This window comes from Hylaeus anthracinus, unplaced genomic scaffold (assembly GCF_026225885.1).
Source record: "Hylaeus anthracinus isolate JK02 unplaced genomic scaffold, UHH_iyHylAnth1.0_haploid 12001, whole genome shotgun sequence".
Lineage (NCBI taxonomy): Eukaryota > Metazoa > Arthropoda > Insecta > Hymenoptera > Colletidae > Hylaeus > Hylaeus anthracinus.
In genome coordinates, this window is record NW_026534348.1 from 3,015,588 (window position 1) to 3,041,728 (window position 26,141).

At 35.9% G+C, this 26,141-nt stretch overlaps 4 protein-coding genes across 8 annotated transcripts; 2 read left to right on the top strand and 2 right to left on the bottom strand.

Moving 5' to 3' along the window:
- Positions 1-106: 106 nt before the first annotated feature.
- LOC128890650 (3-hydroxy-3-methylglutaryl-coenzyme A reductase) lies at positions 107-13,885 on the top strand. Of its 4 annotated transcripts, none has more exons than XM_054149311.1 (11): positions 107-274; positions 2,228-2,312; positions 2,394-3,297; positions 6,712-6,920; positions 7,686-7,797; positions 8,328-8,415; positions 8,485-8,782; positions 9,106-9,257; positions 10,918-11,482; positions 11,568-12,808; positions 12,884-13,885. In XM_054149311.1, the coding sequence occupies exons 4-11, from the start codon at positions 6,741-6,743 to the stop codon at positions 13,005-13,007; spliced, it is 2,760 nt and encodes a 919-aa protein (XP_054005286.1). In that variant the 5' UTR covers positions 107-274; positions 2,228-2,312; positions 2,394-3,297; positions 6,712-6,740; the 3' UTR covers positions 13,008-13,885. The 4 variants fall into 4 exon arrangements, with proteins under 4 accessions (XP_054005286.1, XP_054005289.1, XP_054005285.1 ...); XM_054149312.1 differs by lacking the exon at positions 107-274 and adding an exon at positions 1,019-1,037; XM_054149314.1 differs by lacking the exon at positions 2,228-2,312.
- LOC128890664 (DNA repair protein complementing XP-A cells homolog) lies at positions 13,640-15,266 on the bottom strand. Its single transcript, XM_054149339.1, has 5 exons — positions 14,983-15,266; positions 14,762-14,873; positions 14,552-14,676; positions 14,174-14,450; positions 13,640-14,055 (listed from the first exon to the last, which is right to left on the bottom strand). The coding sequence occupies exons 1-5, from the start codon at positions 15,129-15,131 to the stop codon at positions 13,894-13,896; spliced, it is 825 nt and encodes a 274-aa protein (XP_054005314.1). The 5' UTR covers positions 15,132-15,266; the 3' UTR covers positions 13,640-13,893.
- A 579-nt stretch (positions 15,267-15,845) lies between these two features.
- LOC128890644 (NBAS subunit of NRZ tethering complex-like) lies at positions 15,846-23,108 on the bottom strand. Of its 2 annotated transcripts, none has more exons than XM_054149301.1 (17): positions 22,983-23,108; positions 22,644-22,878; positions 22,111-22,529; positions 21,446-22,040; positions 21,155-21,375; positions 20,779-21,093; positions 20,487-20,692; positions 20,105-20,401; positions 19,684-20,020; positions 19,209-19,621; positions 18,830-19,129; positions 18,474-18,762; positions 18,071-18,388; positions 17,592-18,000; positions 16,586-17,514; positions 16,378-16,500; positions 15,846-16,298 (listed from the first exon to the last, which is right to left on the bottom strand). In XM_054149301.1, exons 1-17 carry the CDS (start codon positions 23,067-23,069, stop codon positions 16,023-16,025), a joined length of 5,769 nt encoding a protein of 1,922 aa, XP_054005276.1. In that variant the 5' UTR covers positions 23,070-23,108; the 3' UTR covers positions 15,846-16,022. The 2 variants fall into 2 exon arrangements, with proteins under 2 accessions (XP_054005276.1, XP_054005274.1); XM_054149299.1 differs by having other exon boundaries at positions 20,764-21,093.
- A 234-nt stretch (positions 23,109-23,342) lies between these two features.
- On the top strand, positions 23,343-25,850 carry LOC128890655 (COP9 signalosome complex subunit 2). Its single transcript, XM_054149324.1, has 9 exons — positions 23,343-23,535; positions 23,871-24,065; positions 24,132-24,257; positions 24,349-24,516; positions 24,592-24,766; positions 24,861-24,999; positions 25,100-25,316; positions 25,401-25,541; positions 25,619-25,850. The coding sequence occupies exons 1-9, from the start codon at positions 23,482-23,484 to the stop codon at positions 25,736-25,738; spliced, it is 1,335 nt and encodes a 444-aa protein (XP_054005299.1). The 5' UTR covers positions 23,343-23,481; the 3' UTR covers positions 25,739-25,850.
- Positions 25,851-26,141: the final 291 nt, after the last annotated feature.

The window sequence follows — 26,141 nt, forward strand, 5'->3', positions numbered from 1 at the left end:
AAGTGTGCAATAAGTAATTTGTCATAGAAGTTATTTTAAATAACGGGTGGTTCGCGTAAAAAACTTCAGATGTCACTGAATTCGTATTAAAGAGTGCAGTACAGTGCAGTGCAGTACGGCTGTCCAACGCTGTCGGAAGAGTGGTGTGTAAGATGTTAATTGATGTGCAATGTTAGAATGGAAAAAGCAAGACATAAATGGTTGTTATGCTGATTTATACTGAAACAATGCCAATCTAAAACGTATTTAAATTACCTTCGGACAAGTTTTTACGGTACGTTTATTTCTCACATTTTACATTTTGTAGGTTATACTCCTCTAATGTTTGGATAATTTTATTGTTTTCAAAAATAATCTTACTATTCATCTGATACTTCATTTTGTAATTGTGATTTTTATTCATAAATTTTGTTCATTAACGTTTAATTGTCTAAGAAAATGTTTGAATTTCGTATTCACACAATTTTATACTTTTTTCAATTTAACAAAGTGTAAGACATTTTATACAGTGTCTAGTTTCTAGATACTAGCACGCCTATTAACTTTGGAAGATGTAAATGGCAATAATTGAAGGTGGCACATTAAGAAACAAAGGAAAGTTGAAGACTAATAAGATAATAAACTATTCTTATGTAACTGTTCATTAATATAATTCTATATACAACGCTAGGTATCCAGTATAATTGAGAATGGAGGGTTGTTTATGAAAAGTAAATATTACTACTAAATATTTAAATTATTAACAATTATAGATTTTGTTACATTGATAAGTATTTAACATTTTCTTCTATAAGACTAGCACTTTTCAGCATTGATTTTGTTGTTTTGTAGCGTATGTATTTATATTAAATCATTTAATTCGGCATAGATATGTTATTGTCAGTCGGCTACCCCGGGATTTCCAAGCCGATTGTGTGGACGCAATGAATGAGTATGCCGCGCGCGTTTCTTGAGAGAAACGCGCAAATGCGTACGGCATACGCGTCCCGTGTCTCGTACGGACTTCAAATTATTCTTATCAAAGAGACAACAAATCTGTGAGTGACCATCGATTGCTCGTGAGAGCCATTTCGAGAAATTTTCGTTTCCTTTACACGTTCCGATCATTCCATAAAGGGCCTAGCCGATTAAGATGATCAAAACTGCCCTTAGAGCTTTTTCAATAGCTCTTGAATCATTCGAAAGCTGACCAAGGAAAACCCTTCCGAGTAAAATTTTATCTCTCTAGCTTGCCCGTGAGGGTAGTTACAGGGTAAAACAGATTTTACGCTTTTCGGCGTGTTTTCCGGTCTCAAATGCGTTCTAAAATTCTGAAAAAGATCTGACACATACCGGATCCTAAGGCGCATTTTTGAGAATTTTTTCAGATCTTTTTAATAAGATTTTTGAAAGATAACCGAATCTATTTTTTTCTCTCTCAAATTTGCTACTTCGCCTCGTTACATAGTTTCTTGAAACGTAATGAGGTAAAACAGGTCAGATGTGATATCCTTATAGCGCGATTATACGAAAGTACAGTCGTTTCCGGGTAGAAACCAAGTACTTTTAATACGATTGACGTATGAACAGATTAATGGATTATAATAAAACTTTACGTTACGTATTTATACATATGTATATTAATTTCAACATCTGATGTGTCGCGTAAGTATGACGATGTCGATAACTTCTCCGAAGCGGAAACGCAATTTTCGGCGGGCTTCGAACATCTGTTGTTCTTAATTTAGTGCCGGTATTGGATGGATCTATACAGGGTGTCCCAAAAATGTTGGAGGTTCTTGAAAGGGGTGGTTCGGGAGGTGATTTGAAACAACTTTTTCCTTTGCAAAAATGTTGGATGGGGCTTCGTTAAGTAGATATTAATAAAAAAAAAGCCGACCAATCAGAGCGCGCGGATACCGTTGGAGCGGCCGCGGTAGCGAAGGCTACGCGCTGAGCGGCCGCGTCCAATGTCCTTCGATGCACGTCGAGTCACTTGTTCGCGTACGAGAGCGGCTACCTAGCGCGTAGCCATCGCTATCGCAGCCGCTCCATCGGCATACGCGTGCTCTGATTGGTCAGTGTTTTCCGTTAATATCTCCTCAACGAAGCCTCGGACAACAATTTCGCTAAGGAAAAAGTTGTTTCAAATCACCCCCTGAACCACCCTTTACAAAGACCTCCAACATTTTTGGGACACCCTGTATATATAGATCCGTTACCAGCTTTATTTACATTTTTCGTGTAGGGAAAGCAGTTCGACTTCTGTACGAGGAAAGCGATCAGACTAGCGTGGGCGATACTGATATTGTTTCTGTAAAAATAGACGAATCGTTAGTATATGAAGCGTGTAGCTCGACTTTCGAATTCAGCAGAGAGCGTTCGTTGTTCTATATATGTTTTACTCTTTGCAGTGATTCGAGTGAGCGATGACTCCGGCTATGCTTTAATGCTCGATCCATGAAATGAATCGAAAGCCAACGTACGAACCACCGCATAACTGGATTCCTGTTTTTCTAATGCTCCTGCAAATCCCAAAAGCTCGAACCGATTGCGCCGAGGTATTCGTTTAGCGACACAGAAATTCGCAATTTTGAACTATACCGCTACCGCGAAACAAGTGCACGTGCTCGTGAAAGGAAGAAAGAGACGAAGACTGCCGAGCACAAACGAAAAATGACGATCATTTCCTGAAGGGTCTATTATCCCGTTCACGCGTAGCCCAGCTTTGTTGGCCGACGTGCGTCGTGCCATTAGTATCGTTTTGTGTACTTGTTTATTTATTTCTATTTTTCACGTGATTGTAGGTCGTGATCTCTATCGTCTGAGAGGAAAAAAATCTGACATCGAATTAAACATTGCGTTTTTTGCTTAACTTTTCTTCTTCGATCGATTTATTTATCAAATGCCTTGAAACAAGTTCGACAATTTTTTGTAAATAGATTTTTGGATTACTTTTTGTGTATGTCTTTCTTTACGTATTTTCCTTTAAAAAACAAAAAAAAAAAAAAAAAAGAAGGATTTAAATTTATTCAACAATCATCCAAGATCATTGGACTTAATTCCATGTTGGTTTTTATTATTTCGGTTCATCTATAAAATATTTTTCTATTAATTCATAGCGTTGAGTCACAGCCGCTGATGCATGTATAAATGTTTAAACGATAGTCTCATTCCACTAATCGTTTCTTCGCATTGAAGCCTTTCCCTTAGAAATCTCTATTCAAAATTGTTGAGTTATACGTGTGTGATACGTGACCACGTGCGCATTGTACGTCAAGAAATTCGTCGAGCCAATCTTCGTGCGCCCGAATCAAGGTACGCTCGATCGAAATTGGCGCTACCACGGTTAACGCATTATTAAATCGTGTGAAACGAGTTATCGAGGGGCCGATATCATTTGCGGACTGTTTTTACTTATAACGATTAAATTTCTGTACATTTCGTTTCGTGTATTCGAGTGACGGGTCGTTTGGCGTTGCCTTTTAAAAATAAAAGTAATTGTTTATCGATAAATATTTGCATAAAATATGTATCTATGAGGGTCAACAAAATTTTCTGTATCACTTGTATTATACGCGCTGATAAATTGTACTAGCACGTCACTCTTTATATTTGATGAACTCGGCGGTACGCGCTGTCGAGGAAAATTGATAAACATCGTTAAACGTAGAGAGTCACGCTTATATTTTTTTTTATTTTTTTTTGTTATTATTAAAGCTATTAAACCCTCTACGGGATTGTTAGCAATGTGCACATAGCTGTGCATATTATCGGTACATATATAGATTTACATTACAACATACGAAATACAATACAATGCGACAAAACAATTTCGAAAGAGAGTACAAAACACGAATCAAGAATAATAATAATATCAAGAATAATAGGCTTATCATTAAGGATATACACAATTGTTTTTCAGAAATTTGTAAATAATTAGCAGCGATTGAACGAGAGGCTCGTACAGAAAAGCATCCACCGTATCCAATTATAGATTTAACGTGTATATTTATTCTCAAAAGAGAAACGCTACGTGTGCACTGTACCATCTTTTAGGTTCAACGAAGTGACTGGCTCTAAAACTTTCAAGGTTATCGTTCTCAATTCCAAGGAATTCCTTCCAGACGATAAGAGTTGAAATATGCAAGAACATGCCAGCTAAAAATAAAATTTCTAAAGTGTTTTAGAAAAAAAAAAGAAAGAAAAAGAAGAAGACACGCGTCGCGACTGTAATTTGTTTACACATTCGGTATCCGTTACGGTTGGTCATACTTTCTACCTATTTCATGACGTAAAAATTATTCCCGTGGCTTTCACGCTCTTTCTTATTCTCACAGTTTTTTACTTCGGGAGCGTGCAAGACCAAGAAACGATCGCAAGTCTGACGAAGATCGTAGCCGTAAAAACGTCATGGTCGAACGCGAACCGGTTGGAGAATTCGAATTTCGATTTTATTCAGAATATTTTTATACGTGATCGAACCAATGTCGCGATTTCTCGGGTTCTTATTATTTTGTTGCGATTTGGGAAAACCGACGATTGTTTGTATAACGAATACGCAACATGCCCTGTACCCGATTCTCGATCGTGTCCAGGGTCCGACATTAAATGTTCGATAAATCGATGCGCAAACGTCAGTCCAGTTGATGTTACAAAGTGCATATTCTGAATAATTGAATTGCGTTTGAAATTCTAATGTATTTTATTGTTTAGTAGGCTATCTAATCCTTCATTAATAATAATTAGAAAGCTGTAACTAGCTGGTAACTAGCAAAAAAAGCAATATCTTATGGGCCTCGATGCGCTCAACTTCGAGTTTTATCGCTCGAAGGAAATCGTCGGATTCTGCGACGTTTCCGGAAACGTTTGACGGGAATTTATTTGAATAACAGTACGCCGTCAAAATAATGGAATAGGCGCTTTCAACCGCGGTCCCATTGAAAGTAAGAAGAGGTCAGTGGTCAGTCGAGTATAGAAATGTTCTCAGGAGCTCTTGGAAAGTTACCGACCTTGACAGACATTTCGTTCTTACAAGTTATACTCGACGTTTAATTACCTTACTTTCTGTACGGCCGTACCAATGAGAATATATCTGGAGCGATATTCATTCCTCGTACCGCGAATGTTTTTCGTAATCCTGACGCGCGTTTCTCTTAGAGCTCTTTCGCACGACGATACGCGTACGGAGGATACCGATGGTACACGTAATGTTATGGAAGCGTTCAGACGGCGATTCTCGCGAGATGCAGCATCGCGGATACTGATTTTCGGTATCCGCGGTTGGTCGGCCGCCGGCAACTTTTTCTGCGAAATAGATGCTGCGAGCATTCGCACGACGCTGCGCAGTATCGTCGAATTCGTTCACGTTCCTCATAAAAAATGTTTAGACATAATAATTGAAGAATATTACGTGGATCGTTACAAAGTTCTTCGAATAAAATATGAAAAGCTCCCGTTTCTTCTCTTACATTATTAATAGGATGAACCCAATATTTTCTCTGAACTTTTCTCCTTTTAGTAGCTTTTTTTATGCAGAAACCAAATGGATGAAGCTTCAATCTCATCCATTATCTCAGAAAAGTTTTCGCTAACTAAGAACGCGTGTTTCTCAAACGAGAAGATATGTTTAACTGAAAAACAAATGATCAACACCGAGCTACGAAATTAGTTGGATCCAGTATCGCATGAGTATCTTGCTAGCAGATACGTATCGCATACGCATATTTCGATACGCGTATCGTCGTGTGCAAGAGCTCTTAGGCTACTTTGAAGACCGATCTCCGTTCGTTAAGCACTCGGGTGGGTGTCTTCGTTAACGTCGAAACGTTGAAGATCGCGTCTATTTCTAGCAACAGAATTGATATTATTACCCGTCTATAGTCCTCGCTGCTTTCTACGGCTCGTCCTAACTAGAAAATCTTAAAATGTTCGGATGTCGTATGTCGAAATCCCTAATTTCGACTTGTTCGGAGACGAAAAGTCTCCTCGCACACGTGCCGGACCGTCTTGCGTAACTGAAAGTAAACATTATGACTATTTGGAGCATTAGTGACACACCGAATTGAATCGGTTGTGCCGCAATATAACCGGTCCGTCGTTCATCGCTTTCCCCGATTCGGCGGTACATCCCGTCCTTCATCTTCTTTTGCCGCGGTTAACTCGGCCCGCCACCCTCTTCTTCTCTCGTTTCGAAAAGTAAGAGGAGCCATCCGGCAAGTTTTCCCTACCGATTTCACCGAATATCTTTAGCGAACGGACACCGCTTTCTTCAATAAGCGTACACTGTCGCTTTCTTTGCGACGGCTATCGGACTCGGTTCCGTAGCGCGCGAGCTACGAACTTCTCGCGTGAAATGTAAGAGCGTGCCGAATTTAAGCGTGCAAACACCGTGTGTTAATTTCAATAACGGAATACGTTTCGTTGATTAGATTAAAACGGAAGTTGCGATGCGTACGCGAGGAGGTGCGTCATAGTACGTAGCACGTAGAATTCTGTAGTAGCGAAACCGTTGGCGGTTCCGTTAAGGAACGCTGCGATAACGATTAGTCCAGGCTCGTTTGGAGTTGACATTTTACTGAAGTCGGTTTTCATGTACAAACATTTCTACGTCTGAAGACACCTTAAAATACGATCGTAATCGCGATCAAATTTTGTTATTACGATTATGCCCCAACAGTTAGTTGAACGAACGAACATTTAAGAGAAATGTACGATGATTGCGTGTTCCAGATCGTAAATAGTTGCCCGGAACGAGAAACATGCTGACGCGACTGTTCGAGATTCACGGCCGATTTTGCGCGGGGCATCCTTTGGAGGTGATCGTGACGACCTTTACTCTTACGGCATGCATCCTGAACATGGAGACCGGAAATGGACAGTCACGGGAGGGAACTCTTCCTGTGGCTCCGCATTGTCGAGGTGGTCGATGTAACACGGACGTAAGCAGACTTGGAAAGACCTAGAATCGATATGAACATGGAGAATTCGATGGTACAGAGTGTTGGGAAGATCCGAACGCAGTATGCTTGCGTAATAGTCCGAGAGCCTGCGACATCAAATTTCGGCCAATTTCATTAAAAATATCCTTTTGCTATTTGACTGTTTTCTACTAAAGAAAACAAGGCTGGCAGCGCACAAACGGTGCATCGCTCCGCTAGAAAGTCGTAAACATGTCAGAAATAACAGTGTCTTTGACTGAAATTATTATTACTGAAATTTTTAGAATGTATCGTTGACATACCAAATCGCATAAAAAAGTTGGCCTGGCGGATTGTAAGCGGTGTTAAATGGATGTTAATGATTTTAGTCAAACTACTTCGTTTTTCCAACAAGGTTTTCCGACTGCCAGACCAACTTTTTTATTCGATTTGGTATGTCAACGATGCACACTAAAAATTTCAGTAGTAATGATTTTGGCCAAAAATCCAAATTATTATAAAACGCCATAGTGAAGCGTTGCACCATTGAATTCATGCCAGACCAAGCATTTCTCAACTAGGGAGACGTACCATCTTAGGAAAACAGGTTCATTTGTGTAATGAAATGAGTCTATAAAGGGACGATTCCCTTTCGTTTTCCACCTGAATCGCAACTATTTAAAACGGCACTTATCGCATTATCAGCGGACACCCATGCTGCGGCGCGACTTTTCCGACGCGCTGCGCTATTTTGAGGCATCCGTCTAACGACTGTTTATTTATTAGGACCTAAACGCGGCTGATATTATAGTCATGACTATAATACGGTGTCTAGCGATACTATTTACCTACCATCAGTTTCGAAATCTACAAAAGTTGGGATCAAAATATATATTAGGTAAGTAATCGCGCGCAACGACGAGAAACGTAGAAATGCGCGTTCGAAGGGGAACATATTATTGGGTTGTCCGGAAAGTTCATCCCTATTTTTAAGAAAAATTCAAAGGCGTATTTGAATCATCATGTATATTTATTGAATTATACATACGTACCATTTTGTTCCACAACTTTTCCACCTTTTAAGAAATGTACACGTGTTATTTGTTTTCAGCGTATTCCGATATATTCAGACCGGTACCGCCTACTAGAAATCGGCATGGACTTTTCAGACAGCCCAATATAACGAATACGAGTATCGCGATTATTCGTACAGCCGAATAGTATCGCTGTACGCGCGAAAGCTTTCGGCGTCAGTGAAAGTACCGTGAAAAGCGATACCGTTTCAATCTGTGCGACACGCGATGACAATTAATCGCCGAATTTGCATTAAATTTAATCGCGAAGAATTCCGCGTAGCTTTCTCGTTTGAAATTGTACTTATAGTTTAAATGATTAAGATGTAGCCAGTTGAACGGAACGTTTCATTAGGTATCGCTGGACTATTCACCGTCTTCTCCAGTGTTGTGTTCACGTCTAGCGTAGTGAACTTTGGACGCAGCGACATTTCCGATTTAAAGTAAGTTTTCATTCGAAAGCCTAGAGAAACGTTCGTTTCTATCGGCTAAATGTATCGTTTCGTTTTCAGGGATGCGTTGTTCTTCTTCTTGCTTATCATCGATCTCTCCAAGGCCGCTATACTAGCGCAGTTGGCTTTGAGCTCCCGAAATCAAGAGGAGGTGCGAGCGAACATCGCACGCGGCATGTCGCTCTTAGGACCAACTATCACGTTAGACACTTTGGTGGAGACCCTGCTCATCAGCATAGGATCGTTATCCGGTGTTAAGAGATTGGAAATCCTGTGCAGTTTCGCTTGCCTCGGTGTTCTTGTTAATTATATCGTTTTCATGACCTTCTACCCTGCGTGTTTGTCACTTATCCTCGAGGTAATTCGAATTATTGTTATAATATTAGGTCGTCCCGTAAGTTCGTCCCGAAGACTGTGTCGAGATTTAATTAAAAAAAACCACAGAAATTTTCTAGCAACGGTATAACGACTATCTGAGAGAGGTGAGAAACTATTGTGAAATGAGACAGATTATCTTTTCTTGCGACACTTAAGAGTATGTTTCACATATTAATTCGAGAAATAGAAGTATAAATGGCACGAACTTTTAGGACGACCTAATACAATTGTCATCGGTAGAAGCACGGAACTTGGCGTACGCGTACCATCGCGAGCTTCATATTTTTGTAATTTTGATCCCAGCTTTCCCGCGGAACGAATGGCATGAAACCATTGAGCGCAGACAAGATTTTCATGATGCATCCGTTGAACGAGGAAGATCAAAAGCCGAATCCGGTGGTGGAGCGCGTAAAGATGATCATGATCGCTGGGCTATTCGTAGTGCACGCAAACAGGTAACGTATTATTGTTGCGCCGGGGAGTTGAAGCACGAGAATTCATTTTAATTAAATGCGGCATCTTCATACCGTCGCATCAGTATTATCTAATTACGGTAAAAAAGCCTTTCATATTTTCATACGATAGGAAACGATTTCCTCTAACTACAAAAGTTCCGTACTAAGGTCACACATACGTAACGCAACACGTAACAGTGTACAACAAAACATGCAGAGTATCCGTGCAATGCTATCTACACATCGTACATTATAAACGCTACGTACATGTTGCACGTGCGCACGTGTGTGTGTGTGTGGGGGGGGGGGCCCCCGCAAAAGATAGGTTCGTTATTTAAATGACAATAGCGTCGCTATGTTTGGACACAGGAATACAATATGCGCTCATATATTTCTGATACAAAAGCGCCGTCCCAAAAGTATATTTCTCTGAACGGTAACTTTTCATCAAGTTTCCTGTGTCTAAGGCAATTATTAGTCTTTAGTATCGCGGTTAAACTGATTGCTTAAACCATAACTTTGCGTATCTCGAGGTAAAGCTAAAGTAATTCTAATTGAAGGATAGTGATAGCGATACATTGTTTTCATAAGTTGGAGCTCAACGACAAGGTAGAAATAAAAACGCGACAATATTCAAAGAATTTGGAGAATAGTACTCGTTTTACCTCGAGTTCCCTTATAGCATCAGATAACGTGCGCGAAGGGAAAGGAAACTGTCAGGGAGTTATCATCTATCTGCCCCTACCGCGTGCACTTTTTTAACCGGAGTGTATTGACGTTTTACTGTTTGACAGTTTTCTTATTCCCAACTTCCACGGGTCAGGTTCAACTTATTACACAGTAATATAAGAATACGTTTAATTCATATTCAATGAATTCTGTAAAAGAAGATTGTATCACGGAGGAGTTCGGACTCCTTTAACCCTTTCACTGGTAACTTGTGAAGCAGTACGCGACTCGACTGTGCCGGGTTAAGAATGACAGTAATTATTGATTCTTTTGCGTCGAATTCGAAATTTCGTCGAAATAGCTCGTCGGAATAGAAAAAGCGCTGGAACATTCGTAATCTATTGCTGTTCTCTTCACGAGGTTCGGGAATTCTTTTTTTAGTAACGCGATGGTGAAACTCGAAGGTTGACACAAACGAATATGTAAATCTTTATTACGCGTAACATCGTCATTAAAAGATTTTAGTAATATATGTTTTATTTACCATACTTTACGCGATTTGTTACATCGTCTGCGAAGGCATATTTAATGATGTATCGCATATTTCATATATACTTAAAGTGCATGCGTCTAGCGTAAGCGGTTACTCGCTATATTTTAAATCGGCAGGTATTAGAAGATACTTTGATCGAAGTTATGAATAATTAAATAACGAAGAATCGATAGTCTCCTATCGTATTACGTTTCCATGATACCTCACCATATCATGTTATCTTATTTATTTGATAAATTTTCATAACTGAAAATCTTATGAATAAACATCGGCTTAGCGATTAAACTTATTCTAATTAACAAATAGTGCGATTAAATTAAAATTAATTTCCATGCGATATATACGTAAAAATAAAATTAACATTAAAAATGAAAATGACGACAAGTCTCGGATAATAAAGTCAGATAAGTCTTAATATAAAATGTTCGTATGTTTCAGTCGCTGGCCTTTCAAGAACGATGAAAATGGCCACGCGGTGGAAGGTAAGATGTCACTTGCGAACGCACACATCGTAGCGGACACTTACAACAAAACAGAGAATCCATCGGAAGTGAAAGAGTATTTAATGAACTGGCTGTCAGTGAGCGCGGACAATATCGTGATACTGATACTTCTTCTTGCGTTAGCGATCAAGTTTATTTTCTTTGAAGACAAGAGAGACATCGCGAAACAGTTACGATTCAAAGAGGAAAACGATACAGAGGAAAAAGTTGAAAGCGAATACACTGCTACTGAAACCATGAACACGACTACCATGAATATGTCGTTGCGTCAACGATTTGGAGAACCATTACCCGGGACGCGATCCGCGATTTTCCCGTTGTCCGGCGTAGGCGGTAACTGGATCGAAGATGAAAGTGAATCTCAAATGGAGTTCATCGACAAGGAGGTACAAACCGACGGCAAGCAATTCAACATAGACGCGTCGAGTAACGAGGGTTCGTCTACTCAATCGAAAGTTCCTAGATCGGTAGAAGAATGTCTTGAAATATATAAATCCGAAGTAAGTAGATTTCTAATGGAAAAAGAATATACCATACAATTAATTTTTTTTTTTTTTTTTTTCTGACATCGTGTTCTTTTCACAGCTTGGAGCGTCTGCTCTGACAGACGAAGAAGTTATTGAGTTAGTTAGGCATAAACATATAGCTGCTTATCAATTAGAAAAAGCTGTTGGAGATATGGAACGTGGTGTCGGCATTAGGCGTCTTATAATTGGAGAGGCTGGCAAATTTATCGGAGAACTGCCTGACGTACCATACAAGGATTACGATTATAGCAAGGTACTAGGATCTTGTTGCGAAAACGTCGTAGGATATGTGCCAGTGCCGCTTGGAATTGCCGGTCCGTTATTAATTGACGGTAAATTATATCATGTACCGATGGCTACGACCGAAGGATGTCTGGTAGCATCTACTAATCGCGGGAGCAGAGCTTTGATGAAATGCGGTGTAACGAGCCGGGTAGTGGCCGATGGAATGACCAGAGGACCGGTTGTAAGATTTCCAAATATCGTCAGAGCCAGCGAGGCTATGGCATGGATGCAGGACCCAGAGAACTTTGAGGAAATGAAGAGTAATTTTAATTTAACTAGTAGATTCGCAAGATTGACAAAGATACATGTACGCATCGCTGGTAGGCATTTATTTATTCGTTTCGTCGCGACGACTGGTGATGCTATGGGAATGAACATGCTGTCAAAAGGCACGGAGAAGTCGTTGAACACAGTGAAGGAACATTTCCCCGATATGGAGATATTATCGTTGAGTGGTAATTTCTGCACGGATAAAAAGCCAGCGGCGGTAAACTGGATTCAGGGTAGAGGAAAAAGTGTAGTATGCGAAGCAGTGGTACCTGCATACGTCGTTACCAATGTATTGAAAACCTCGGTTCATGCTTTGGTTGACGTGAACATAAGCAAAAACATGATTGGATCTGCTGTAGCTGGCAGCGTAGGCGGTTTCAACGCGCACGCCGCAAATATCGTAACGGCGATCTATATAGCTACAGGCCAAGATCCTGCACAGAATGTTGGTAGTAGTAATTGTATGACTTTGATGGAACCATGGGGAGCGGATGGTACAGATTTGTATGTATCCTGTACAATGCCTAGTATAGAGATAGGTACAATCGGTGGTGGAACCGGTCTTCCTGCGCAAGGAGCGTGTTTAGCTATGCTGGGTGTTAAAGGCGCAAACGCTGATCTACCTGGTGAAAATGCTAGTAGATTAGCTAGAATTGTATGTGCTACAGTACTTGCCGGTGAATTATCATTGATGGCTGCTCTCACAGCTGGACATTTAGTAAAAAGTCACCTTAGGCACAATAGGTATGTTGATAATAAAATAATATAATTTTTCTGTTTTAAAGACGTTACGTTTAATAATGTACAATTATTTTTTAGATCATCTACTACAGTAACGAATGCAATGATCGCTCCTCCAAGTAGTATGGGAAATACATTGACTGTGCCAAACAAGTTAGAGCCTGTACAAAGTATTTGTAAGGATTATATAGACAAAGCATAACGTTAATCGTACGTAAATTGGTTCCGGTTTGACGTTTTAGTAGAGTCTTGTGTACACTGTCCGACGACCGCTTCAACGTAATATTCCAAAGAAATATTTCGTTCATGTACGTAAAAAGTATATACCAAAAAGTGAAAACAGAAATAGAAGCAAACGCAATAAAATGGATAGAATGATCTTAACGAAAACAGTGAAATGGATCCTAAGTTAACCTATAAAAGTGATTCGGATACGCTATATGTACATATATTAATGCGTATCATGTTCATCTTCCAATACGTCTTATGAATATATACTAAATATGTATACTAAATTTGCAAAGAACTATACGATTAACGATGGTTGTATAAAATTAACATTGTGCAAAAATTATTTTTTGCGTACACGATCATATTTTTACATAGTGCAATAATAATTTTTAGTTGTAGTTATTTCATCGGTCAGGATTCGCATAATGTAAAGAATGATGTAATCAAAGACTGTACATTATGTGGTATACCGAGTAAAATCAAACTAATAAATATTCTTCGTAACTAGAAAATTGCATATGATTATGGGATTACAATGCAAATAAAAATTGTAAATTATATATTTTGTTTTTATATGTTGAATATAAAGAAGAATCGTTTAAATTTTAAATGCATTATACATAAACTTTATTAGTACAAACGTATAAAATTCCCATTAAAAATATTTCAAAAGAACAATAAGAAAATAAATGATAATAAATTAATAATACGACACGTGATCATTTTTGATTTTCTTTCAATATCATGTACACATTCTGCATGCATTAATAGCCTTCTGTTAATATAAAAGAAGCAGGTATTATGGTAGCACACAGCCTAATAAAATATTTTTACAATGTTTGTTACACATTTATAATTTACATTTTTTCGTATGTTTCTTCGTAACCGCAAGTAGTGCAGGTGTGTGTATATGTATCATCCTCCTCGTTATATGTGTCCTCCCCAAATTCGTGTGTATGAGATGCTTTTTTTGTTTTATCGTATATTGAACTTCTAACTTGCATTCGCAATTCTTTAATCTAAACACCAAAAAGTAATAACTTATTAAACAAAGAATATATGTATACACATACAAGAGTGGTTACTATCTTTTTTGATATAACACGAGCATAATATTATAATATTAAACATTGTTACCTTTTTATTAAATTTTTTAATTTTAGTCCCTTCCCGCCTACTATCACGCAATTCCTTCTCCACTAACAGTTTTTCTTCCGACCCCCAAACTTCCAAAGCTCTTTGTTCTACTTGTAAATGTAAGTACAATTTCATTTCACCCCAAGTTGCATTGTGAGGATTCTTTCTTGTGATACATTTTAATGGGGGTTCTCTTCTATCAAAATCACAATCCTTCAATAAATATTCTTGTTTTGCTTCTGTTTTTGTAATTAACGAATGTTTTTCTTCAGGATCCCTGCAATAAAATAAAAAAAAAAAATGGTTAATAGAACTCCAACTATGTATAAATAACGTTAGTACAATAAAGTAACTACTATTTTAAATTGATCTGTGTACCTGCATTTATCACATACAGTTAAATCAAAAGTTTGCAAAAGAATGGAGTCCTTAAACTCTTTTTTGCACTCATCGCAACAAGGCAAATTGGCAACAATAGGAGCAGGTTCTGCTGTTATTTGTAACTGACGGAAAATAAAGATTGAATATTTAAATGTATAAAATTTATAACATTTATTACTATAGATTTCAAAGTTGTTCAAGATGTACCATTTGCTCTTCTAAGTCATCATTTTCTTCTATAAGGAAACCACCTCCACTGTCTATGACACGTTGTCCTTGGACTTTTATTGATCTACTGTTTGTGGAATCTTTACTTCCCCTTAAAAAATTACATTTTTTATCAAATTCATAATAATCTAAAACGTACTTATTTCAATTAGTGTTCAAAATCTTGAGAGCAACATTAACTTATAGCATAGACAACATACCGTTTTGTATAAGGATGAGAAACAATCTTAGATTTTTTTAAAAGCAATGCTTTTTGACGATTTCGTTCTGCACGTTCTTTCAGGTGTTGAGTATTTTCTATGGACTCGATATTGTTAGAAGTATCTTGTAGTTCGACTTCAGCAGACATCTTTCATATGGTATTAATTTCGCAATAACATACAATGACTTATTTCCTGAACAAAGTTATCGATGTTGATCTAGCTTGGCTTGGCTATTGGCTAAGCTTCATTTGAAATACGTTAGTTTTACTTATGTATAGAATAGTTTTACTACATATACATATCTATACTTATATAGATCTATGTATATAATATACTATTTAAAGTATATAGCGCCGAACATAGATTTAGCTTTTTATCGTTAGATGTCGCGACAGATTTAGATCGATAAAAAGTATAGGGCGCCATCTACGTCAGAACGTCTAAGCTTATCGAAAAATAGTTCTAGATCTTTCTGGTTAGATGTCGTGACCAGTTAGTCCAAACATTGTTGTAGAAAGTATGGGTTGAAAAACATTTTCTTAGTTGAATTTTAATAGGAAAATGCTCGTAGTATAACTACTGGTTCCTTACTGAACGTAATAAAAGAGATTATGTAAGTATTACGACAATATATTAAAATGTCGATAAATACAAACAGCATACGCCGTCTAGCGTTAAAAACTAGGGACTATTTCACGACAAACTTCGGCGTTTTCCCACCGATGGCGCTGGCTATAGGTAAAACAATTAATTTACATATTCACCGCTAGATGGCTAATCTCATTTGATCGAAGAAAAATTTGAATGGTCGATCAGTAATAGTGCGCCATTTGAATCGGTTGATAGTTTATAGGATAACGTATTTATATTTACAAATAACGTGTAACAAATGTGCATAATATATATTTTTGTCATCTTAAAAGGAGGTTCTTGCGATTGGAAAATAGAAGCGTAATCAAGTACAACTTATAATCATTTGCATGCTTAAAGTCTTATTTAATTTGCATCACAGCTTTCTTATAAACAGGAACGAATAATCATTTTCTCATTAGAATTTCGTAACAAGTGTCGAATGTGCACAAAGATGGGGGAATATCCTCCATCAATTTAATTATGCATAAGGCGTGAGATATATGTTTTTGTTTCTTTAATTCCTTCACAAGGATTTCTGCATTTTCTTTTACATTTGTTAGAGATCGATTCATAAGAACATGTTCGATAATTCGACTATATACTTCGTGATTTGGATCAAAATATGGTGTTAAATTTTTTAAGAATAACATCTCTAATATCGGAGCTGATAGTATCAAATCCTAAAACACAAAACGATGGGTGTGTCAAAATATTGATTTAAAGTAGAGTAATACCATTTTAATTAAAGAATGAACATACTTTATGCCTTTCTTTGAGAATATTTACAGCCTCTTTATGAAGTATCAGATCATCCATATCTAATCTAATATAGATCGCATGCTCAAGAGGGATCTGTTGGGTATTTAAAAATTCCTTAAGCATCTGTCAGATAAAATTTAAGGAATTAATAATCAATGAATTTAGTTGTATTATTATCAGATGAAATTAATAATCTTTGTAAACTTACATCCAACGAAGATAATGCTTCTATTAACATTCTATATTCCTGGAAAATTTGTTTGTTATGCTTGCTTTTATCTTCTTCCGTTATATACACATTCACTAATTTCATTAATTTTAAAACTGGATGTTTGTCGATAGTAGTGTATGCAGGATCATTGAATTTTGGCCATCGTAACATTATTTCCTTTATTTCATGGAAATGATCGATATTATGTACTCTATTGAACATTTTTTCGAAAGCTTCAAAACGATCTTTCTCTGTTGCACATTCACCAATATCCTTTGTCAAAGGAATATTATGGTCTATACTTGATTCATATTTTGGAATGTCTTTTTTGCTCTCAAAAGTCTCTACATCTTCGTCAGAAAAGTTGCCCCAATCATGAGTCCATTCTACTTCGCCTTTAACACTTGATTCAGAAAAGCCTAGTTTGATTTCATTTTTCCCCTCAATTTGTGAAGATGATCTTTCAGTTGTCATTGTTTTCTTTTGTGATTTTCCAGGGTGTAAAGTCGAACTTTGAATAGGCTCAGTTTCAAGTTCAAGTTCCTTAGTTATTACAGAATTTTCGGCTATTTGATTTGTGTCAAAAAATGTTGTGTCTTCTAGTTCTTGATCAGCAAGTAAACGTGTTTGCCAATATTTGAAATTTTCATAGATATCTGCATTTCTACTTTTATGAGCTACATTTATAATTTTCCTTATTAAACTTATCGGATTAAATAAATATAAATTTTCAAAATCTCTATATAATCTTTTATGTAACTCCAAACAGTAGTAATACAATGCAGTTTGAGTGTATAATTCTGTTTGTGGAAATTCTGTTAAGACATTTTGCGTTTCTATTATAGAATTTTTTTCTATACTAAATAAATATGACATTCCTAATAACCAATCGTCCTCCATAGTATATCTTGCACATTCTAGAAGTACTGAAACAGATGAATTATTATTTATCGAAAGACGTAAATTACGGTTTAGGTACAAAGTATCGTATAATATCGCTTACAGTGATTAATATCGCTAACTTCTAATCCGCAACAAGACGACTCACTCAACATAGCTATTCTTAAAAATGTCCGACAGCATTTTAACTTTGTATTCTGTATATCCGGCATTGAATAATTCATATATTTAGTGTCGAGATTACTAAGTCTATGTCGTTTATGTAAACATTCATAAAAACATGGAAAACTTTGAAGATCGCCATTGTCCTCTTGACTTGCTTTATCGTATTCTATACTATTATCTCGGCTATTTGTAAAGTTAAGTTTTAATCTAGACTTCCAAAAGTTCGAGTCGCTTATACTTTTAATCAAACCAAATGTTGATTCTTTCATAATACTTGCGGAACTTTTTACTATTCCCGTAGACGCTTCTAACACTTTTGGAACAAATTCTTTTGTTTCCACTTGTGGCTGTAAATTAAAAATATGACGGTAAAATTGATTGTTTAGAATATTAATCTATTTTATATATACTTCTTACGGTAGTCATCGCGTCTATGAATTCATCTTCGCTATCTGCGTTATCGGCATCGTTAAGATCGCTAGGCTCGGTTGAGGGTATCCACAGCTCTAATTTTTTATGTAAAATTTGTATTTCTATAAGATGTATCTGATCAAGTGCTTTGCCTAATATATCGCTAGGCCCATTGTTTATAGCAAACCATAAACATTTTTGCCTAGTTTTTAAATCTTCGTAGTTTTCACAGTATCCCAAGTCTAATGCAACTGTCCACGCAGGAATGTAGTTATTCTGCATTAATTGTTCGCAAGTAGCAGCGCAAACATTAAAATCTTTTACCTGTAAAATGAAGCTACAGGTAAAACGAACTTTTCAATATTGTTTATCTAATTTTTAGCAGTAAATTCAAAAAAAGTTTACTTACCTCCAGTGCCTTTTTCGCTATTAATTCTAAAACTTTCCCTTCGCGCGCCTTGCTATTATTTTTTTCGATTCGCAAATAAGTTGCTAGAGTTAGTAAACGTTGACGACTTTTATGACCATCTTCGCGTTTATTTAAACAATCTGATATCAATTTTAGTCGGTCTTGCATTAATCTGACTTGGAGCGGTAGTATACTGATATTGAACTCGTTCAAAATTTGTAGCGAATTGATCAGATCGTATTCTTCTTTGATATGTGGATTATCGTCTACAATTAGATGAAGACAAGCTCTGGAATAAAAGTTAATTTATAGAAATTGAAATAAAGATAAAATTTACTTCAAATACAAGAACTTACCTAGCCAATTCCATGTTAGAATCGGTGAGGCTTTTTGAACTATTAAAATATTCTTTACTAGCCTCCAGGATCAAGTTCACGGCCTTTTCGTACGATACTTTTAACAAAGATTGTTCATTTTTCTTCGTTTCGATTAAACCAGCGCAATTCTGTATGTTGGATTTAACACCTGATACTAAGCGTGCCGAGACGCAGATCTCGAAACATATTTCTATATCGACGCAAGTAAAAACCAAACTGTGAATTTCTAACATTTCATTCAATAACTGAGCCCACTGTTTTTCATCCGGAGGCGGAATTCTTTAGAAAAATGTACACAAATTAATATACAAAAAAATCGTTATAAAAACAATTCAAACTCTTAAATAGCACTGCTTACATTTTATTCAAGCCTCTTGCCATTTGAATTAATAATTGTTTAGCTGCTTCGGGGTTGCTTTTATTTTCCCGTAACGCATTTAACGTGGTTTTAACTCCATACTTGTTTAAGATTTTTGTACACTCCAGTTCTCTGTCAAGTTCTTCAAGTAAAGTGCACATTCCGCTGGTCTTTTTTCCATCGCGATTTTTCGCAATAGAATTTACAATGCACGTTGCTTTCTCATACATATTAGGATCATTGCAAGCGTATATACAATGTAACGCTAAAATGACAATGTCTTCTATCATTTGAACAATTTCATTATCTTGAGATTGTTTTATGTATTCGAAAAGTTTGACCAATAGTGTCAGGTCTTCTTTACTAATGGATATTAAATAATCACTGAACAAATGTCTTTGTAATTCTCCACCCTAGAAATTGGACCAAATTAGAAATGCAATAATCATTGATAAACTTAGTCTTTCGTGCATACCAAATATTGGTGTCTTCTTTTAATAAATGGTAGTACGAAATTTTTGATGTCGTCAACGAAACTCTTCTCAGTAGTCATGCTCATTAGCAGTTTGATTTTTTCTAAATCAGTTAACTTTTGTAAATGATCTAAAGATAGATCTTCTACATAAACTTTGTAAATCAAATCATCTAAAGTTTCTAAGTCTAACAACAGATTTTCTAAACCATTAATGTTATGCGATTTGGCAATCTTTATCAATTGCAAAGCATTATCAACTAAGTAACTGTTTCTTTCAATTTGATAAGCTCGAGATTTGTACCATTTTTGAAGTAACTCTGTAGTAAGCAAGGTATCCCTAAATAAGACAAAGAATAATTAAAACATGCATAAAAATAACAAATATCGTAAAATAAATAATATAGAGTATATTTTAGTTTACTTATATATGGATAGCGATGGGTCGGATTCGTATAGTTGATTTGATTTATCGTCACTTTTGAAATTAATTATTTCATTGAACTCAGTTTTCTCAGACCAATCCTTTTGCCGTAATTCACGTTGATCGAGCAAAAATAATTGGCCATCGGTATCGCATTCCGGTAGAAGTTTTTTATATTTCAATGGATTTAATGTTTCTGGGAAAAAGCTAATAATTGCTAGCCAATGAGGTAGTAAACTTTCGCCATAATACGTGAACATAATTTCAACTTCTTGACAATCGCCATTCTTGGCAAATCTGCGCTTAACGAAGTAATGATAGTAGAATCGGCATGTCAATTCTCAAATTATATTATAAATAATTTATATTATTTTGTTTATACCTAATCGCATTCTCAACTGCTGAAAGTTGACGAAATTCCTCGTAAAAATTTTTATTATATTTCGATGATGATCCCAAAATAATTTCGTATGTGAGTAATTTATCCAAATGATCTAGAAGCTTTCTTCTGTATTTAATCAAGTTGCTCTGAGCTTCTGATAAATTTTTCATGTCAATTTTTTCAAGCAATTGATTTGTTTTTTGCAGCTGTGTTTTTATTAACGTTTAATATATGTTCAGATTTTTATATATTTTTAGATAAGAACAGATAAGCTTACCTGTCTTAAACTTACACTTTCTTCGTCCATTTCACTCCAATCTTCATCGGTATCGTCTACTACAAATTTTCCATTATCGCATGTTCCAATTGCTATCAAAGTTTCTAAATTGGCACCCTTTAATCCAAAATTTAATAATTCTCTTGCTGCCTCTATAGTATCCGGTACGCGGGTAACACACTCATGTAGAACCCAAGATCTTTTAGAAACTTTACTCAGATGTTCTTGAATGGCATTCAAAGATAATTCGGATTTTCGCCATTGCGTTTGATAAACAAGATCCGTGTCTAAGTTGTATGTATTGGCTAAGGCCAATGCTTCTTCGTACTCCTATAAAATAATTTTTATTTCGTCTAGTTCGAGATACTTTGAATTTTATAAAAACTCATACCTCTATATCTATTTTTCTCGAATAAAGTTCTTCAGGTGTTGTACTCTTAAGACCAAGGATTCTATATGTTCTAAACAATACTCTTGACTTTTTTCTTTTGGGTTGAAATCTTTCGATGTCAGTTATAGAGTATAAAGTACTTTGCACTACATTCGTGGTGTAATTTAATATACTAATTGGTTCTAATTCATCGTGCTCCTCTTCGCTTTCCGATGAGGCGTCTTAAAAATCGAATAAATATACCTTTTATCGCGTGTATAGAAATTATAGAACATGTACCGTAATACAAACCTAATATTTGCGCTTCAGGATTAGAATCTCTATTTCGTTTTTTACTTGTTGTAAATGTTTCACAATCTAAGCATAGGAAGCCTCTATCTGGACCAAGTTCGCATATTTGAGGTTGTCCAGCTAAAAATTCGGGACTGGTCCCCAGAAGATTTTTTAAGTTCTTTGTAGAACATACAGAAGTAGATCCAGTGTATCTTGCAATTATAATTGCCTGGTCAGACCACCAACCAATGTCTAATGGGTGAAATTCTGTCACACCTGGTGGAAATTTTTTTGATTTTGCATGTCCCAGGGGATTAGGTATATTAAAATCTGGTTGGTCAAACAATTTCCATTTCTTTTGTAACAATAAATTGGGTAGTGCCCACAATGATATCGAACCATCTGAATGCAAACATGTTAAAAATGTATTATTTGGTGAGATTTTTATTTTTAATATGATCGATTCTGGCTGCAGGCTTAACAGTGGAATAATATTCCATATAGAAAATCTTGATGTAGTTTGTGAATTATCATCAAAGGCAAATGACAATTTGCAATACGGATAATCGTTCAGAGGTCGCCATGAAGTTAAACCACTTTCAGAAGCTGTTGACTGTAACAAAACATGTACTATAGAATACTGTTTTTTCTAAACTGGCATATGTCTAAAATAGATTAAATACCGTTAATTTTTGGGTTATTGTGTTTCCAGCAACATAAAATAAAGAATGTTTTTCATCATAAGTAACAGCATTAACACCATTTTTATAAAAGTTGCCAAATGAAAATTCATAATTTGCTTCATATCCATTGTTCACTGAGATATGATAAGATTTGAGCAGACCACTATATGTGATTAATAGAAATTCATAGGACCACTTCTCTGACTTTATTCTTGGCTTAAGAAATATCATAGATGCTATTGCATCACCAGCTTCTAAAATATGAGGATTTTGAGAAATAGTCTTTGGGCTGATGTTAAAAATGTTATTTCCAAGTGCATTGTAGAAAGATGTGTAGCCATTGCTAGATGCTAGCACAAAAATTGTTCCATCTGGACTCCAAGAGAGTTTACGCCAATGTGGAAAAGCATCCTTTGGAACTAAAATTATAAAATATGTGCAATGAATATTAAAATATCCTATACTTTTAATCAGAAATCTTTTCAAAGTAATACTGTAGGCACAAAAAAACTCTATATAACTTTGTAACTTACCAGAAGCTTTCCCAACAACCGACGAATACTCATCTTTTGCTTTTCGAATTTCTATAACATTTTCTTGTAAAATAGCCAGTAAACGTCCATGATCTCCAATTGCAATTTTCCATGGCAATGTAAGACTGATTTGTTGCGATATACTCTCTGGTAAGGAGTACCTGTTATTGAGATACCTAAGTGCATTTTTAATTGTTCCAGTCGTCGGTAATATTATAGCGTCATTTTTACATTTCTAAAAGAAATATTATGTTAGAAACATAACAATACATGCTCGTGAAGGTAAATTGTGTATAATTCAAATTTTTTTTTTTTCATACGCTAGGCATATGTACTTACTATTAGTTCTGGGTCTTGCTTCCGAACAAAATATTCTAGCAATTCGTAAAGTATCGGCTCATTTGACGATTCATCGGAATTAACCATTTTGAGAGAAGAAACATAACCTATTACACTGACAAAAACAGACCAGTGAGTGGAATCAGTCAGAATTTGACAAGTCACTAGTACAACGTCAGGAGTATTTTTCTTTACGTTTAGCCACGTTTATCAATGAAAAATGGATTTCGGTAAAAATTATTTAGCCGTATTCTTGCGCGTAAGTTTCGATATTTGATTATTCGACGATTGCATGTAAAATACGTTAAAAATAATTTGTGACAAAAGGACCTTATTGATATGATATCTGCAGCAATGCAGGTTGCATTGAGGACTGCACATGTGTAAGCACAGTGCACGCATGTGAATTTCAAAATACAAACTGGTCTGACTTGCGGTTGTCAACAGGGTAACGTGAATTTCTTACTTCCAAGATTCAGATTCTTTGATTATTAGTAAAATGTCAGACGGCGAGGATGATTTTATGTGCGCAGAAGAGGAAGATTATGGTCTTGTAAGTACTCGTCGCTTTTTACACAAGCAATGTTGTTTGATTCGTAATATTTCGGGTTGTGGAATAGGTTAGAATTTTCATTTTGACATGTATGGCATGAAAAAATAGTTTCGTAGATATTCTGCATTGTTTAGACAGTAAAAAAAGCATGTACTTCCGAGATTTCCTGTGAGGAGAATTACGATATTGATATTAAACGGAATTTTAATTCTGGTTAGGTTATGTGGATGCTTATGGAATGCAGTCTTTCACTTTTCGTCTTGCTTTGTTGTTAAAATTGGTTATTTTGGAATAGGGTCAGTTTCGAAATGACGTTATTTTTATGCTAATTTTAGGAATATTCGGAGGACTCGAATTCGGAACCAGATGTTGATTTAGAAAATCAATATTATAATAGCAAAGCTTTAAAGGAGGATGATCCGAAGGCAGCATTACAGAGTTTTCAAAAAGTTTTGGAGTTAGAGGGAGGAGAGAAGGGTGAATGGGGTTTCAAAGCTTTGAAACAAATGATAAAAATTAATTTTAAATTGGTGGGTTACTTAGATTACCTCCTACATATGTATATATTTATGAATTATGATATTTTATTGTTTTAGGCTAATTATAAGGAAATGATGGCCAGGTACAAACAGTTATTAACGTACATTAAAAGTGCAGTTACAAGAAACCACTCTGAAAAATCTATAAATTCCATATTGGATTATATTAGCACATCGAAAAATGTAAGTAATTTAGTTAGGTTGTAAGTGTGGTTTAGTTAGTTCATAAGTGTGGTTTAGTTTGGTCATTTACTATATTCAACCCATCTTGCAGATGGAACTGTTACAAGACTTTTATGAAACTACTTTAGATGCATTAAAAGATGCTAAAAATGATAGGTTATGGTTTAAGACTAATACAAAATTGGGAAAGTTATACTTTGATCGATCGGATTTTAATAAGTTAGCAAAAATATTAAAACAACTTCATCAGAGTTGTCAGGTAGGTTTGCTTGCATTAACATATCGCAAGGAATAACAGAGGTCATTTTATATTTGGATACATGTGTTTCGTTAGACTGACGATGGGGAGGATGATCTGAAAAAGGGAACTCAGCTTTTAGAGATATATGCTTTAGAAATACAAATGTACACAGCACAAAAAAATAATAAGAAATTAAAGACTTTGTACGAGCAAAGCTTGCACATTAAAAGTGCTATACCACATCCATTAATAATGGGAGTCATTAGAGGTATGATTGTATAATTTGTTTGATTAGGATTAGAAGTTATGTGACAGTGTTTGAATAATGTTTAAAGTAAAATTGTGGTTCCTATTGTAACAAGAATGTGGTGGTAAAATGCACTTAAGAGAAGGTGAATTCGAGAGGGCACACACAGATTTCTTTGAAGCCTTTAAAAACTATGATGAGTCTGGATCCCCGAGACGTACGACGTGTTTGAAATATTTAGTTTTGGCAAATATGTAAGTAAGAGTTCGATAAAACAGTAGCGCTCGTTACGGTATTAGCAGGTTCTATTGTTAGTATTCAAACATTTTGAACATTTTATAATTATGCAAATAGGCTAATGAAATCTGGTATAAATCCGTTTGACTCTCAAGAGGCAAAGCCGTATAAAAATGATCCAGAGATCTTGGCAATGACGAATTTAGTGGTCAGTTATCAAAATAACGATATTAATCAATTTGAATTAATATTGAAACAAAATAGAAATAATATAATGGATGACCCTTTTATAAGAGAGCACATCGAGGACTTGTTACGTAATATACGTACTCAGGTATGTATATACTCAGGTATAGGCGTAATTGCTCAGAGAGCTTTTGAACGTTCAGGTATAGTGTTAATCCATTTCACTTTATAGGTTTTGATTAAATTAATAAAACCGTACACTAGAATTTATATACCTTTTATAAGCAAAGAATTAAATATCGATGTATCAGAGGTTGAGAGCCTTTTAGTGTCTTGTATTTTGGATAGTACCATTCGTGGCCGTATAGATCAGGTAATACGATCAAATTTATATCATCTAAGAAATTTCATGGATCATTGGTTTTACGCTGGATTGCATACGATTAACAGGTGAATCAAGTTCTTGAGCTGGATAAAAAATCTGTATGCGCAGCGCGTTACAATGCTCTCGATAAATGGACGAGTCAATTGCATTCTTTACATTTAGCCATAGTAAATAAAATGTCATAAGAAGCGTGGTGGCCGTGATCCCCGAACAAAATCGAGCTCTAGATATTACTCTGTATAGTATATCATAAATGCCTGTCCCCGACTGTATGAAAAATAAAATCTATTGTGATATAATAAAGTTAGAATTTTTATATGTCCTTCTCATCTAAATTGGTTAAGGGAAAGTTGAGCAGATCGTATATCGAACGAGTGTATAAGTTCCGGGTATAAGTTCGAATTCCGAGTTTCGTCGTTCTCAACTAACAAAGCTCTATTCATCTGTCCTAATTTCCATGCAAGTTCGATACATGGCGCAATTGAGCAGCCCGTAGAAGGATGACGAACGTGCCGTCTCGGTGGAATGGCCCGGCTGGTTTTAGCTCCGTTTCAAGCATTGTTATTCAGTCTACGCTCGCGCCTATGT